Here is a 17,242-nt window from a genome sequence, read left to right on the forward strand (position 1 = left end):
GGTTTGTGTATGTGTGTGTGCAAGTGTGTGGTTATTTAAAACCATTAAGATAATTGTGGCCCATGCTCAGTGTGAGACACCCACACATGTACACACAATTATACATTGCAGGCCTTTTAAAAATGTTCACATCTGCAATCTTCAAAAGGTAGCGCAGCAGGCACCACACAAACCAACACTCCAAAGGTCACCTGAGGCTTCTGTTCCTTTAACTCATCCCATATGAGCAGGACTGCAAGTTCCAAACAAAAACCAAAGGACTATGGGTAAAAGCATCACACCTGTACGAGCGCGGCAGGGCACTGTTATGGAACTAGCGGGGCAACTGGCACTTTTCCAAGCCGTAAGAAGCAGCCCTTTCCTTATTCCTTCTGTACAGCCCTCATCTGGGAATCTGGACCAGAGGTAGCTGTTGAAATTTCTGTTAGTTATAGAGAAAGAGAGGATGAGAACAAGAAAGAGAGGGAGATGAATATCAGGCCACTAATGTAACTGTTCTTCTTGTTACTTGTGCTGTAATTTAGCAGGAAGGATGTCATTGTATAAGATCTCTTCCAATAAACGTACCCGCTTTCATGACACAATCCGCACAAACTTTGAAACACTCAAGAAGTCAAACATTCACTCAGATACAAACTTTTCTCCAGATGTTCTTACCCTCCAGTGGTCCTGTCTCAGCCCTCTTTATTCTCCCCTTTTCTTCCTCTCTGTCCTCCAACTCTCCTTCTTTCTTTTTCCTGGATACACACTCTCTAAATCTCTCTGTCTCTAGATCTCTCACTCTTTTAGCTCTTTGCCAGATGAGAGTAAATAAATCCACATAACTCATAGGCACATGCAGAATGTGAGAGATCATGACTCCAACACTAATTACTCTATGCACCATGCATGTAGAAACACAGAATCTCTCTACTACATTACTGGATTTGTTAAAAAAATGTAAATTAAATTAAAAATTAAGCTGTTGTATAACATGGTAAAAGATATAAATGTGTGTTTGCTAATGTGTGCACAGCTAAACAGCATTGTCTCTGATCACCTGTCAAATAACGAGTGATCGTCTCCTATGGCTGATTAGATACTGCTGTGCTGACCAAGACAAAAGTAGCCATAATTTTTCTATGTATACATATGAGAACAAAACACCGATACCGCTTAAACATATTTAACAATAATCAATATACTATGCACATTTCAGATCCACAAGCAAATACATAAATTTGAATTCCATAGGCAATACAAATCGGCAACTTACAATAGCATGCAAATGACTAGCTTCCCCGGCCACCTGGGCTGTCAATCAGCTTTCCCACTTTTCATTGGCCTTTCAGGGTTTAGCTGTGCTCAATCAGAATGTGCAGGGGGCGGGACTTTCGTGCCCAGGTTGTACTGAGGCTTACCGAGTTTCAGTTTGATAAGAAGTGAATCTCGCCACACCCTGACGGAAAACGTAAAGTTCCCCGATCTCGGTTGAATATTATTTGAAGAGTGTTTGTTAGGTGAAAAGCACACTTTTTAAATCAAAGCAGCATGACTATGAAAGGATCGCTGAAAAGGGTAAGTAACCGAGTGGTTTGGATTTTAAAATGGTCTACGTTTCTGACGAGACGTCTTACTAGATGTCGTTTTGTGGCTGATCCATTGGCGTGTTTTGCAACTCGAAGTTGCTGCGTCAGTGGGTTCACCTTGGAGCCAACCTTTCCGTCCCAGGATACTGCTTAGGTAACCCAGTCGCGGCTGCCCTTGTTGAATTCTGGGGTGTTGTGTCTCAATGGCACCGTGTGCCTCGGAACTTCAGCCGTACGTTTAACAGACTACATAACCGCTATGGTCTTCTATATTTGTGTAACACACATACACCCAATGACATGATATGAGAGAGAGAGAGAGAGAGAGATTGATGGATGGATGGATGGATGGATGGATGGATGGATTTGTTTTCGTCTAGTAGTTTGATCTCACTCACGTCTTGGACATTATTGTACTGTGGTTTCTTGCAGTGTTTGATCGGCGCACCCAAATCTGTTTGGTCTCCCAGGATTCCCAGTCTAATAGTAGTACTAACACTAGACTAGACGGGACTTTCAATAGTCAACTAGACCGAGACAGCCCAGACGCTTTATGTTGCGAGAAGCGTCTCCTTCATACGTGTTTATCCGCGGATTTCCGTCGCTTGCACGGTCGCGGACGGATTTGTGAAAACTTTCCAGATGCAGGTTTGAGTACATCTGAGCACAGGAAGCAGGTTCGTGAGTATTTGACGAACGGGAAAAAAAAGTTTGCTCGTCTGTCGGTACAGTGCGAATAAGGTGTATTATCTCAGTGCACTGATTTTCACTAGAAATGCAAACGCTGACACCGGTTACTAAGTATCGTGCGTTTACCTTTTTGCTTATTTAAGCTCTCAAAGCGCTGAAAGTTGAGCGCGTGGGTAAACACGGAATGCGTGCGGTGTGTAGTGGGCTAAAACCGGTTACACGGTATGCAGAAGGGCGAGTGCCAGTAAATCTGTACAGCAGCATGAAGGTTACTGGAGTGAAAGACAAGACATGACAAGACAAGAGAAGAGAAGAGCGAAGTTAGTCATTTAGCCTCCCTCGCAGCAGCACGACCGCAGCGCACTTTCCAACCAGCAGTGCTGCTGAAAGATCTGTTTGAATTTAAATTTCCGACCATTACGGCAAAAGTTTTATTCATAGGCGGTTAGTTTATAGACACATTCAGCATCAATTTTTTCGCTCGGGAGCTTTTTTAAATCTAGACTCACGTGCTTTAGAGTAATCGTTTGAGTTGGGTTTAGCCGTGGGCGCGACTCCGTGGTTGGGAGACCCCTGCGGAGTTAATGGCTTTGCTGCTGTCCAAGGCATGTGGTGGTCTCTCACATCGCCATATGATGCGCATTACACGGTATGAATCATAACCCGGACAAACTGCATCGTATTCACACATGGCTTGCGGCCCACGCAGCTGCTGTGAGTAGTTTGACTCTTGTATAGTTTTTCGCTGGAACAATGAACTGGAGTTAGCATTTAATGTGACTAATTTAACTCATTGAACATGGTTAGAGACGCGTCTTTACTGCCTTAGAGCGGGGGTTGATTAGTAAACGCACGATCAATTCCCGTCCTGTTTCCCAGGTGTTCGCTTCTATAAAATGTAGTGTCGGGCTGCACAATAAGTTGCTTGGTAATTGATATCGCGATATTTTTCAATACTGATATCGCAGTACAGTGCCAAAAACCCCGAATATTTTTGTTTTATTGTATGACGTCACCTTTCTTGCAAATCTCAGATCTTTCAGGTGAAGGTCATGCTTGAAAACATTGACATGATCTAACAAACAAATATTGTTGGTGAGGATTATGTAGGCCAATGTAACTGTTTGTAATGAATCAGAGATATCAGTGAGTGCGTGTACATGCACTTAATATGATTTATGATTGGATTATTTCTCCAGTTATCTGATTATTCAAGTGGTCATGTAAAGAGCATACTCAGATTTCTTGGGTCAGATTATGGCCTAGAAATCTGATAGAGAGCTGTATTTTAGCTCAGTAATCAGTTTTCGCAGCACATGTGTACCCTTACTCTGATTCTTTCTGATTTCTCAGAATGCATATACTGAGATGCACTGAGTCAGGCAATAGTTTTCTCATTAACTGAATACCCAAGTGCATGTAAACACATTGATCAGATTACTGACACAATCTGATTTTCTGCAGTTTTCAGATTAAGTGCATGTAAATGCACTCACTGCTCATCCTATGGGTGGAACTTCACTCTTCCGAGTACTTTTAAGAAACTCAAATGCTCTGACTAGCTGTGAAAGAATATACCACATCTATCAATCATTTCCTTCTTTGCTACTTTAATATTTATTGCATGTTTTTGCCTAATAAAAATAGCTTTTTACTTCTTTTGTAGAAAATTATAAAATCTATTTTTCTTATGTATTGATAACTCTTTAATACATTCATTGCCTGCTGTTTGAATGGTTTTTAAAATCATGGTTGAGTAACCACCATGCTGTACTAAATCATGTCACTACTTGGTTCCAGTATTTACACTGTGGATGACGTATTTATTAGTGTGTCTCCTTAACCTTTCTGTAGTCTTATAAACCAGCAAAGTACAAGATGCTAGCACCATGGTAATTATCTTAAATGATATCCAGGAGACTTAAAACCAGCTTACTTGGATGGCCCCAATATGGATGGTAGTCATATCTTATTGTGACACTCTAATACTACACTTTTTGTAGCATTATTTTGGTTGACTTTTCTTTCAATCAAATTACACTCTGCTTTCCCTTGCAAGCACTCTTTCAGTAGGTTTGAAGCAATTATTGTTTGGTTTTTGTATCAATTTGGTGTCAGGCAGTGACGATGACGTCTCCCATTTCAGATGAGTCAGTACACTCAAGGACTGCCTGCTATGATCACTCAGACTTTGCAGTAGAATTGATATGTCTTGCACTATAGATTATAAAGACTTTGTTGCCCTCTTCTAGTACTGTGTGCAATGGCATTGTTGTGTCTCTGTCCCTTAATATGACCTGGTTTAAAAGCTGGCATGCATTATTTGCTGTGAGCTGATATAAATTTGATGCAAAGTACAAAGTGCCATGTTTGTTTGTTTTTTTTACAAAAAACGTAAAAAAGCCCTGCCAGCTGCCATAAAATGCCAGCTCCCGACTGTAGACAACTTGAAATTATTTGCTTACCTTTCTTTGACCACACATCTTTTGTATGGGAGCATTAAGACTGCAGCTAGGACCTCACCATCTAGCACTCTGCAGGATTTGGTGCCAACTTTAATCCCACAGAGAGAAAACATGAAGAATGTCAGAAGGGTATCATGTATTTGTGTAGGTGGGTGGACTCGTGTTCAGAGTGATCTGTAGGGGAAGTGAATACATCGTGTGGCTTGTCTGACAGAGGACCCATCCATCAGGCAGATGGGGTGGGGCGGGGTTACAGTACAAGTTTACAGGAACTGTTGAATGTTGTGACGTTGAAGATTGCATTCTGCAGAGGGTTAGCATCAAGGCTTGCTGGAGTTTGCTTTTGCTCCCCTCATTCTTTTCATGTGGTTTTGCTGGTTTCCACTGACATTGACATAATGCTCAGCTGCATGTTGGTGTCTGAGTTAGTGGGCTGTTTGTGCTTCATGCTCCAGTGATTAATTATAATTCTATTATAACTAATTCTGTCCTGGAGAATTAGACCTGGCAACTGGCCTGCTTAGTGCAGCTACAGGGTGTGTGTATGACAGAGAGAGAGAGAAGTACTCCTCAGAAGAGAGCTGCATCCCCTTATTGAAATGCAGATCCAACAACACTCAAAACAAGAAGCAAGAAATCTGTAAACAATCTAATAAATATAACTTTCTAAGAAAGTTTGTATCTGACAAACTACACTGCTGCTATATCTGAAGTTCCATGTTAAAATACACTGGTAATCTGTTTGTTTGGTAAATGTATATTTATTTATGTTTATTAAAAAGGTGTGACCCTCGGATCTTCTGGAGGGAGCTTGGTTTGGAAGCTCCAGTACAGTAAAATGCAAAAACAAATTCTCATTTGTATGTCGTGACCTGGGAGAATAGTATTGCAAAGTAGTCTGTTGGGCATCCATTGTATGAATTCATCTAAAATATGGTATAGTAGAAATTCAGATCAACTGCTTCTAACTGGATGAGGTGCTCATGATGTCAAGTGCAGAGTTGTTTGGTCAGTTTATTTGCTCGTGGTAGATGTGCCCACGCATGCTGTCTTCCCCATGTTCCACGGCGCAGCACACTGCATGAAACTGCAGGTTATGGGCTTCGGAAGGTGAAGGCCCACAAGACGTGATTTCATGCAGTGAGGGGAGTTCTTGGCATTAACAAGGTCTGTTTATGAATGAAACAGACATCCTTATAGAGACCTGTGTACAGAGAGAATGAGGGAACTAAGGAAAGAAAGATGTCCAGAGGACATGAGAGATGTGGGTGTTACTCTTTGTATTCATGGCCTTGAATTGTACCTGATAGTTATGTTGGTCTACCCATCTCAGACATGGTTGTTTTTATTTAGAGTGGACTAGTTTTCACACACGCGCGCACACACACACACACTATTTTGTGGGTTGTTAATGAGGACAAAAATTGCAGTGTGTGTGTATGTGCATACATGAGTGCAAGTGAGGGTCTTTGTGCATTTGAGAGCAAACGTTATACCTCGCTACCACATGAGAGAATGTTTGTGCATGTTTTGTGTATTTAACAGTAACAGGCAAACAGGAGCACTTTTGTACTAATAAGGTGTCAGTGATGGTGTCTCTCCATGGAAAGTGAGCATTGTTGGTGTATTGGTGTAGACTGGGGAGGCGTGTGTGCCTGTCTCTGTCTTTCTGTCTTTTTTTTTAAAACACTGACAGTTTTATGATAAAACAGAGGGATAAATTTGCCAGTGTTCAATAACTAGTTGGTCAAAACAAGCTCACCTTTTGCTCCAGAGAGCTGAGGAAGTCACTCTGGCTTGCATCTGTTATTGTTTTGACAAGTTCTTTTGATTTTCGTCTGCCTTGTTGTGCATAGTTGAGGGATGACATCACTGCATTCGCTCTGGATAAGCATTGCTGTTGTTGGGTGAGAAAATGGTTTTATGTTTCTATGGATTTCTGTTTTCCAGGCCGGGAGAGTGGTACTGGCCAGCTTGTTCTCAGTCTGAAGGAGACTCGTGAGCAGAAGCTTCCTCTCTAGTGCTCCTCCTCATCAGGTCAAACCAGAACGACGCCTTTGGCGCGCTCAACACACCGCAACTAACCACGTCCTCCCTTCACACATCATCGAACTCCTACCTTGTCCAGAATGGCGTCAACGACAGCTGCCCCACCAGTTTGCTATTATGACAGCAATGTGTCTTTCTTCTACTTAAATGTGAACAAAACCATCCCAGAGGAGTGGCGTCCACAGGACTATGTGGTGGTCGGCCTTGGACTGACTGTCTGTGTCTTCATCATCCTCACCAACATCCTGGTTATGTCAGCTATATTTATGAACCGGCGATTCCATTACCCCATCTACTATCTGCTGGGGAATCTGGCAGCCGCTGACCTGTTTGCTGGCATCGCATACATGCACCTGATGTTCCACACTGGCCCATGGACAAAGAAGCTCTCCATATACCAGTGGTTCCTCCGACAGGTGCGTACACCCCCCTGCCCACACACACACACACACACACACACACACACACACACACTCACTCTCCATAGACCAGTGGATCCTCTGACAGGCATGCACATGCGCGCACACACACTCCATATACCAGTGGTTCCCCCAACGTGTGTGCGTGTGTGAATCAGATATGAGCAAAAAATCGGAATTGAATCATGTAATGTGAGCAAAGTGCTTAAAGACTGCAGTGCAGATTAAGTGAACACCTCAAATAGCCCAGGTTAAATGCACTATGCATCTATACCTCAGTGTTTGGTGTAATGCGTGTACATGTTGGACAGTGGTCTAATTCTGGTGCTCTAAATCTGATGGGGGATCAGAATTAGCCATGAGCACCACTGATTTCTAACTGATGGGCCAATTCTATTATAATCTAATTTTGCAGAGATGGGCCCCAAAACTGGGCCCTCTCATGTAATGTGAGTTATTTCAACTGAATTTGTTCTCCTCTTTGTTGTAACACCCAAACACAGACATATGTACACAGCACCATCATAGTTCTCATAACTGTTTTGGATATAGCATGAGCTAAATGCTGCAAAATCTTACTAACAAAAAGATTATTTTTGTTCTATTTACTGTATGCTGTTTTCCATAGTTATGAGACTCTTTTGTTTTTTGGTCATTACCCAGAGTTTGTGACCATAGGTGAGGGTGAGGATATGGATGGATATGGATAAATTGAGTGTTTCACTGCTTAGATCCCTGTTCCCCACTACAGTCCGGTATAGTGACCACATTACTGCAGCCGCTGCACCTATCCTGTGGTCGATCTCAAGGAACGGCTTCCCATCACTTATGACCAAGAACCTGAGATCCATCAACTCCTCCACCTGAGGAAGCTTTTCAGCCACCACCCAGAGGGATACAGTCTCAGGAGGTGCTGATCCATGTACTGACTGCATTACACTCTCTTGCAAACCGCTCCAGTGTGTGCTAAAGGCCTATGTATGAGAGAGCCGGAAGGACATCATCCACAAATAGCCTTGACGCAACCTTCCACTCCCACAGCCTGAAGCTCTCCTGTGGCTTTGAGGCTGCCTGAGAGTCTCTCTCTATGGCTTCATCAAAGTCGTGCCATGCCCTGGATTTGCTTCTACAGCTGCCAAAACCACAACTGTTTTTGCCTGCTGGTACCCTTCAGCTAAATCAGGAGCTGCTCAAGCCAGCTAAGACCAGAAAGCCTTTTCCTTCTGCTTAAAAACCCACAACTGCTGGTGTCCCCCACCAGGTTCTTGGGTTCCTGTCATAACAGGCACTAACAAGTTTTGAGTGGCAATGTGCTTTACACCACTCTGTCCAACGCTTGGCACTGTGCTTCACACAACTCTGTCTGACACTTGATGTAAGGTTTGCATTCTGCGACCCTGGTCTGTAATTTTACGTGGTCTGCCACTTCGTGGTTGAGTTGCTGTGGATCCTATATGCTTAGACTTTTCAATACCACCAGTCACATTTGACTGTGGGATGTCTAAGAGGAAAGAACTTTCACAAACTGACTTGCTGCAATGGTGGCGTCCTATTGCAGTAGCATAATTGAATGCAGTGAGCTCTTTTTAGAAAGACCTATTCTTTCACAAATGTTTATAAAGGCAGATTGCATGGCTAGGTGCTTGATTTTATACACCTGTGGCAGTGTAACTGAATTAAACACCTGAATTCAGTGATTAAGAGGTGTGTGCCAGAACTTTAGTCCATACAGTGCATGTGCCACCACTTCCACAGGTCTTGAACAGGGTCCCCTCAGTCTCCATGTCTCCCACATCCTCTGTAATGCGTGAGAATTATTTCAACTCTCTCCTCAGAGAGAGATTGAGTGCTATACCAGTCATTCCCAGCCCCTTGATATCCTTTTGGGACTGTTTCTGCCATCTGATCCAACTCTCCACCAGATGGTCATTTAGTGGACAGCTCAGCACCTCTCTTCACCCTTGTATCCAACTCCGCCTTTGAATACGTGACACAACCACAAAGTCAATATTTGACCTTTGGCCCAAGGTGCTGTAGTAACAAGTACACTTACGAGCAACCTTGTGTTTGAACATGGTGTTCAATAAGGACAAACCACAGCCAGCACAGAGATCCAGTAACATCCCACAACTCCTGTTCAGATCAGGCAGATCCAATAACACATTGCCCACATGAGTGTTGAAGTCCCTCATCAAAACAATTGAGTCACTTCTTGGAACCCTCTCCACAGTTCCACTGAATTTCTCCAAGAAGGCTCAATACTCTCCACTGCTCATCTGACAGAAGTGTTTGGCTCATAGTGAAGCCCTTTTGTGATCCCTCTTTAGTGTGATGTGCTGTAATGTGTCTTGACATTGTCCTGATGTTGTTCCAGGGATTGATTGACACAAGTCTGACGGCTTCAGTCATAAACCTGATGGCCATCGCTCTGGAGCGGCACCAGACCATCTTCACCATGCAGCTGCACAGCAGTATGACCAACCGCCGCGTCATCCTCCTCATCCTCGCAATCTGGCTCATCGCCATAGTGATGGGGCTGGTGCCCACCATGGGGTGGAACTGCATGTGTGATCTGCAAAACTGCTCCAAAATGGCGCCGCTGTACAGCAGGAGTTACCTGGTTTTTTGGGCGGTGCTTAACCTCTTCTCCTTCACCGTCATGGTGGTAGTTTATACGCGCATCTTCATCTACGTACGGCGCAAGAACCTGAGGATGAGCCAGCACACCTCGCAGACCAAGCACAAGGAGACTGTGGTCAGCCTGATGAGGACCGTGTTCATGATCCTCGGTATGCACACGAGCACACGCACACACTGTTTGGGAGTGTTTCTTGGCTCTGTTCTGTCTCAGACTTGTTCTGACTTGTGTTGCTTGTCTTGCTTCATTCTTGCACACTTACCATTCCCCCCAACGCTGTCCTTCACACACTGCCTCACTTTTGTCTCTACTCCCCTTTTATTTTACACACACTTACTAGTACTGTCTCATGTTTTCCCCCCTTTTCTGCAACCCTCTTTTTGCAATCCTGTGTGTGTGTGTGAGAGAGGAAAAAAAACCTTGTTGTTGATATACATTCTCTCTCTGTCTCTCTCTGTCTCACAGGATGTTTTGTGATCTGCTGGACTCCGGGCTTGGTGCTCCTGCTGTTGGATGGTGTGAACTGCGGCTGTGGAGTGTTGACCTATGAGAAGTACATGCTGGTCTTGGCCGAGTTCAACTCCCTCATGAACCCCATCATCTACTCGTACCGGGACCAGGACATGCGCCGCACTTTCAAACGCATCCTGTGCTGCCTGTGGCCGCGTGCGGGAGGGCGAGGCCAACATGCAGGTGTCCGCTTCAACACGCTTGAACAAGAGGTACTGACTGACAGCAATGGGACACAAACCACTCACCACTCCGATGCCAAGTCCGCTCTTGAACACTGACTGCGAGGTGCCACTGCTCCCTGCCACCCAAGGTTGCCACGACTGTGCAACCTGGGTTCATAAAATGCACTGCCATTGGCAGGGACCCTCCCCCATGTCCCTCCAGTTAGACTTCCCCCTACTTTCCGTAGTAGTCCTTTTAGAGCAGCTAACGCAACCTTGGTCGTGCAATAAAAAATGTCCATGTTGCAGTTCTGGGCATTTGCAGCAGGATCCGCTGGCATCATGCTTGTGCTGATCAACACATGGGGGCACATTCGAGCAGGCAGACGCATTACCCAGCAGGTGGTTTGGCACAACCAGTTAGGGATAACCCTGTGGTCTTTACTCTCTCTCAGGGAGGGAATCCTAGCTAGAACAGGGACGTTGAGGTGACTTTGCATTTAATTTAAAATTAAAATAAAAATACAAAAATGTATCCAGATGTAAAATGTAGATTCATGTAACTGTTATAGTTTTTATATTATAGTCAAATATTTTATTGCGTCTATACATTTCTTTTGTCTATAATTAACCAGAATACTTCAATTTAATAATTGGAAATTTTTTTAAATGACTATATAACTATTATAGCATTTGCCAATTACTTCCAGAGATCACAAACCTGCCCAGACAGACCACTGTTAGCTTAGTACCTACTTGGAGTTTTCACCTGATATTTAGAGTTTGGCTTTGATGGTCACCAGGCAGTGACCCTTGCTGTCTAATTTGTCATCATTAGCTGAGCGGCTCTGCGTACTGAATACGTATGTCCCCACTGAAGTGGAAACATGCATGTTTCATTCCAAGTGTCATAGAAATGGATCATCCAAGAAATTGATTGTCATTTTTTGTTGTTGTTTATTTTTTATGAATGTGGATTAGACTGTTTTATCGTTTTTCATGGGAAAGCACTAGTTTGTTTTCGGCTATGTCTGATTCCTGTGTGCTCTTGAGTTGTGTTCTGGCAGTGAACTCACTGATACACGGAGGTGTGTGGGTGTGTTTAAGCACACAGAACTTCATTTCTTCATTAACTTCATTTTATATATATATATATATATATATATATATATATATGGATGCTTTTTATTTTGTTGAGGGGAAACAACCCTCAAATGTTAATGTTTAATGAGCAGTTTTAAAGTGCACATGTGGGTGTGTAGGTCCGTGTACATGCACATGTGTGGATGCTTGCAGTGTATGATTGGAATAGGTGGGCTACAGCTCATTCTAGAGATGAGAGTTTAGTTGTGTATATACACACAATGGCTTTGTGCTTCTTGCCTTCTGAACTGTAAATAGTCTCTGCCTATCAGTTTTTAATATGTCTTCTCTTTTTTTTTATTTTGCGATCCAGAGAAGGCGACAAGAATCGGAAGACTCATGGATAGCATGTAAATCATTTTGCATTTCATCCTCACAATTGGATGGAAATCAGACCGTTCCACCTTCATGAAAAATCATCTAGACTTTTGTAATGCTTGTCTGATCTGTTGACAGATGTTCATCTGTGGGGCCTTAAACAAAGAAAGAGAAAACAAAAAACCTAATTTTGCTGTCATGTTAAAGTCAAAATATTGGGGGGGGGGAGTTGCTCTCACTCACTGTTATGTAGTCAGGTGCTTGGACTTTCCCCAGACCACAGTACTGTCTGCCCGAGGATGTAGGGTGGTTGGGTTGTTTGGGAATGCTACGTGTGCCAGCTTTTTCCTAGGCAAACGTTCCGACCACCTCATCTGGGCCTCCAGTAGCTCACCACCAAAACCCAGTGCTTGGAAAGCCCTTGCCACAGTGAACCCGCACAAGTTGGCCCTGCAGTGCTAATGCAGTCTGTGGAGAAGGTGCACTTGGCCTGGCCTGAATGGTGCATCTCCGCAGGGGTAAATCCACCAAGGCTCCTCCACCTGGATGGTGTGTCTCTGCTGCAGGTCTGATGGGGCTTACTGGTCTATGATGTCATGTTAGGGTCGCTACGTGACTAATTTTTAAAAGTGTGTTTGTGTGTGGGAGCAAGAGAGATCAAAGAGTTAAGATACGATGGATGACATCAGCAGTCTGCATGTGAACAACTTTGATGTTCAGATGCTTCTACCCTTATCTAACGTGCAGTTTTAAGGGGAGCTGTAGCATGTCTAGCACTGCTGTGACTCCACTGAGCTTCTTTACTCTCCTATGGTTAATGATCCATAGAGGTCCTACAGTCTTTTGACTGATCAGATCACTGAATCTCTAGTCAGGCCAAGCAGTCCTCAATGTTCATGCAATGTTATGAGTCGTGTTTATGAGGGTGGATTTGATTATCGACCCCTGGGGGAGGGGAGGACACTTGTGTTGAATTACTGCTGCGGTTGTGTGGATATAAAAACATACATGATTGTAGTTTCGTGCCTTTTTTTTTTTTTGAAGAACTTTATCTATACATCACTGCTTCCTTCTGCTTTTAAAAATGTGGTTTTGTTGGCTGTTTTTATTTTCGTACACAAATGGGTTTGAAATTCTCCAGAGGTTATTTTTAAATGAGAAATAAACACGCTTGAAAAAGCAGATTCTGTCTCTCTATCTCTGGGTTCAGGCCTGTGATGGCATGCTGGCATGGTTTGTCTTGAGGAGGCCTGATCGTTGATCTTTTGATTAGGCTTGTCTTAGGCTAGCTCACTAAAGCCAACCATTTTAGCAGGCATGTGTGCACACATTTTGAGTGGAGGTTGACCCTTTTGTGCTGATATAAGGCCAGTTCTTCCTATACAAATGTTAACCAAAGTAATAGAGCACCATGTCTTAATTCATAACCATAGTTAAGAATATTTTCCATGGTCTATAGTTACTAAAATGCGTCATCTGCAGAGAAGGGTGAATTCCACAAATGCTAATATTAACCCATACTCTGTGTGTGCAAGTGCAGGTGTGGGGTTGTGTTTGAGTAATGGAGACCTTGAGCAGATCCTGTGATCTACACATAATATACTCGACTAACTTCTGGGACCAGTGACCTGCATTACTCAAATCGTGTGTTTGTGTGTTGCATCATTTTGTAGTGCAAACCCCAGCACTGTTCACATGCTGCTCTTTCTCCCCACAGCTAAAGCAGCTGAGCTTGTATGCTTGGCACCCACTTTTACTGCTTCAGCATCAGGGAATGTGATTAACATTCAGACTCCAGGGAAGCTCCAGCACTGCTGCAGCCTGACTCCCTACTTTAGTCCGTGAGTCTGGGCGGATCTTCCAGATCCACAGAGCATAGCCATGGCACTGTTGGATCACAGCCGTGTTGTTCGTGTTGCAGCTGTGCGGATCTTACCAGATGCAGCCACAATCAATCATCCAGCTTTCCCAAACAAGCCAGCTATCAGTTGAATGCCTTTGTTGATTAAACATTGGAAAAAGATAAACACTGCATTGTCGGGAGCAAGAGAGGAGGCCTAACGTTTCCTCTCTGCTAATTCAGTCATAATCACATGTCTGCTAGCTTGGAGCCCTACATCTTTAACTCAGCTGCTGTGGATGCAAGCTGATATCCAACACTTTACTTGGGTTTTAGTATATTGGGAACCATAACACAACTCCTCCATGGTCAAGAACTACTTCAGTACTTTTCGCTGTGCCGGGGGTACACTCCCAGCCCTGGTTCCTTGCTGGCAAGGAATCCCCCTGCACACTGTTAAATCGTCTTGACTAGTGTGAACGTCCCAGATGGGTGTAGAATATCCTGGCATCGGTGGGAACGAGGTTCTTCAAACTGAACCTTCTTTATTGGAATATACTGATTTTTAAAAAACACTCTTCTGCTGTAGGAGAGACAAGATTGTCTGTCTATTTTAAAAGTTTATTGAATATTCTGTTCGAGTAGCATTTGAAGATTGTAATCTGGGTTCATCACTCCCACCACATTATTAAGAGTTTCATCATTTGACAAGGCTTGAACATAAAATGAGAGAAATTTGGCATCAGTGACCGGCTGTTTATATTTGCAGTGTTTGGCTGAGGCTTTTATCCAAAATGATTTGCAATTATGACTGAAGACAGCTTGAGCAATTGAGGGTTAAGGGCCTTGCTAAGGGACCCAATAATGGCAACTTGGCAGTGGTGGCAACCTTTTAATCTGAGAACCTTCTGATTACTAGTCCACTACCTTAACCGCTGATTGGTTTTGAAGTAAAAGGTCCAAAATCCACCCAGGGAAGGAACACAACACAATAAACACAGGCCAATTTTAATGCTGATGCTATTGCAGTGATGACCACTGACCTAATTATAACCATTAAAAATGGAAAAGGAGATGAAATAACACCAAGTGGTCCTTGTTAAATTTGAATATTTTAAATGTACCAATCCAGGGGGTGGAACCACAGCTGCATAAGTGATGGGTGACACATTTTACAGGAGAGCACAAATCAATTTCAGTCTTACTTTGTCCTGTCTGTATTTGACACATGATTGTATAACTTATCAGATATTTTAACAATTTTAATCTTGGTGCCACTGAATTCAAAAGCTTTAATTTGGGACATATAACTGTTCTTCACCCCAAGTATCACATGCCCCTCTGATTCAAAGCCCTTGAAGTAATCTAATTCCTGCCTTTTTTTTCTGTAACTACCAATCATTTCCTTGTTACATGTGGTCTATTTTGTTACTACCAATCCCTTCTTATATAATAATGTTAAAAGTTCATAGAATTAGTTCAGAATTGCATAAAAACTTGACAACAACAATGACTATCCTACTACTAACTAGAGCTGTTCTGGCAGTCTACATGTTCTGACAGATGGGCACAGTTCCAGGAGAATTCCACCTAACCACAACTCTTCCTTGACACAAGAAGGCAGAAACATAAGGAAATGGCACTGAACCTGATGTTTGTAATTTCAGTCAGCAAGACATCACCCACACATGGCTTCTCCAAGCTTGGCTCTTAGCGAGGTAAAGCCTCAGGAGAGATGCAAATAAGATTTGAAGATTTCTGTGTTATTCAATCAGCACATGATTAGCAACAGAGCCATTGACATGTGTGCTGAGTGTGCAGAAGTACTTCTACACAAAATATAAATAATATAAATCCTCTTCTAAGTTTTTGAATTATTTTAAACTGTACAGAGGTTTTTGAGCTTTTGGTAGAGGAAGGGATGTGAATGGAGGCTGTCAGCAGCACAAAGGTTTGTAGGATGAGGGCCTAATCTGAGTCCAAATGTACAAGGTCAGTTACAATAATCATAATTTTTGTTATTGAATCACCCTGGTGATTTTACCAACAAATTCCACATGCTGGCTTGAGGTAATTGTCAAAGCTAGATGGCTGAAAGAAAATCCTCAAGATGACTTCTGATGGCTGTCTGAATCTGGAATATTCATCTCTGGTTGTAAGTTTTTGCAAATATAGTGATACAGAGTCAGTATACATAATGAACAGAGCCTGAGGCCGGTACTTTGTTCCCTTTGAAGTTTTATTGACGGGGAATAGGCCCCACTGAGCGAATGTGATGCTAGCCTGTGTTTTAATCAGAGGGTTCTGGCAGAAGGAAACAGAAAAGTAGGCAATTTCCAAGCAGTTCGGCTTCATTTAATCTAGCTGCCATTTGCTGCATAGGGTTAGGATAGGCCAGTGTGACCAACACTGCTCCTGGACACCTGGTGTCTTGCACAGTTTAGCTCCACCCCCAGCTCCTGGACACATACTGCCCTGCACAGTTTAGCTCCACCCCCAGCTCCTGGACATCTCCTGCCCTGCACAATTTAGCTCTACCCCCAGCTCCTGGACATCTGCTCCAGCTAAACTTGAAGAGCACCTGAATGTGACAGGCTTGTGCGTTGACTCATCATTTGCCCTGTACAGCAGTGTGGTTGAGCTCCCATAAAATATAATCATCTTTCAGCGTTTGAGCCTGAATATTTCCTGTTTTTGTTTGTTTGTGCGCAGACGATTAGGCTCCAGAGTGGTGTCCCACCGCAACAGCCCAAAGGGCCCCAGCTGGTGTTAAGAAATGCAGAAGATCTACACCACTCTGTCCACATATGAGGCGCCACCCACTGCGAGAGGCACAGACTGGGGCAGACTGAAGTACATTCTGCAATTTTAGGGCTGCAACACCACCACAGACCATTCTGTTACATGTAGTGTGTGGAGAGACACGGTCCCAACTCGCACAACAGGACTGATGAGCCTTCGCTGACCAGAAATGACATCACCAACACTACTACATGGGTGACCCTACACACTTCACACACTCCACACCTGAATCCGCTGACCAGCTAACTGAAGCGATGCATGGTGCTTTACCTGCTCTGTGTGCGTCTCCCGCTGCTCCTGCACACCTGCACCAGCAGGGCTGGAGTGGTTACCTGACATACTTTTTCCATTTTTTGTTTGCTTTCTGTTATAGGGTATTTTTCAAAATTCTACATAAACAAATTTAAAAACTTTTGGTTTATCATGGAACACACCAAGTGTACTTTAAAGTGAATGGGCACTGAGAATCTCTGGAAAGATGCATATGAGCTATAGTGTTAAGCCTGTTATTTGTTTTTACAAAGAAGGGCTATTAAAATAAGAGCCTGAGTAACTGGTATGTTTTTATTGTTTCACAGTAAGACCACTCTCTCAGCAAAGACTCAGTCATTGATCACCACTCCTTCATCACCGATC

General features: G+C 43.3%; 1 protein-coding gene across 4 annotated transcripts; it reads left to right on the forward strand.

Moving 5' to 3' along the window:
- Nucleotides 1-1,394: 1,394 nt before the first annotated feature.
- Nucleotides 1,395-17,155, forward strand: lpar2b (lysophosphatidic acid receptor 2b). Of its 4 annotated transcripts, XR_014118256.1 has the most exons (6): nt 1,395-1,557; nt 6,674-7,188; nt 9,566-9,980; nt 10,295-10,551; nt 11,960-16,402; nt 16,517-17,155. XR_014118256.1 is itself a non-coding variant. In XM_027027158.3 (5 exons), the coding sequence occupies exons 2-5, from the start codon at nt 6,853-6,855 to the stop codon at nt 16,613-16,615; spliced, it is 1,107 nt and encodes a 368-aa protein (XP_026882959.1). In that variant the 5' UTR covers nt 1,397-1,557; nt 6,674-6,852; the 3' UTR covers nt 16,616-17,155. The 4 variants fall into 4 exon arrangements, 3 of the variants coding, with proteins under 3 accessions (XP_026882959.1, XP_035391067.1, XP_081557528.1); XM_027027158.3 differs by lacking the exon at nt 11,960-16,402 and having other exon boundaries at nt 1,397-1,557; XM_035535174.2 differs by lacking the exons at nt 1,395-1,557; nt 11,960-16,402 and adding an exon at nt 1,973-2,245.
- The last annotated feature ends 87 nt before the right edge of the window (nt 17,156-17,242 follow it).

This window comes from Electrophorus electricus, chromosome 18 (genome assembly GCF_041902795.1).
Source record: "Electrophorus electricus isolate QZ-2024a chromosome 18, ASM4190279v1, whole genome shotgun sequence".
Classification (NCBI taxonomy): Eukaryota; Metazoa; Chordata; class Actinopteri; order Gymnotiformes; family Gymnotidae; genus Electrophorus; species Electrophorus electricus.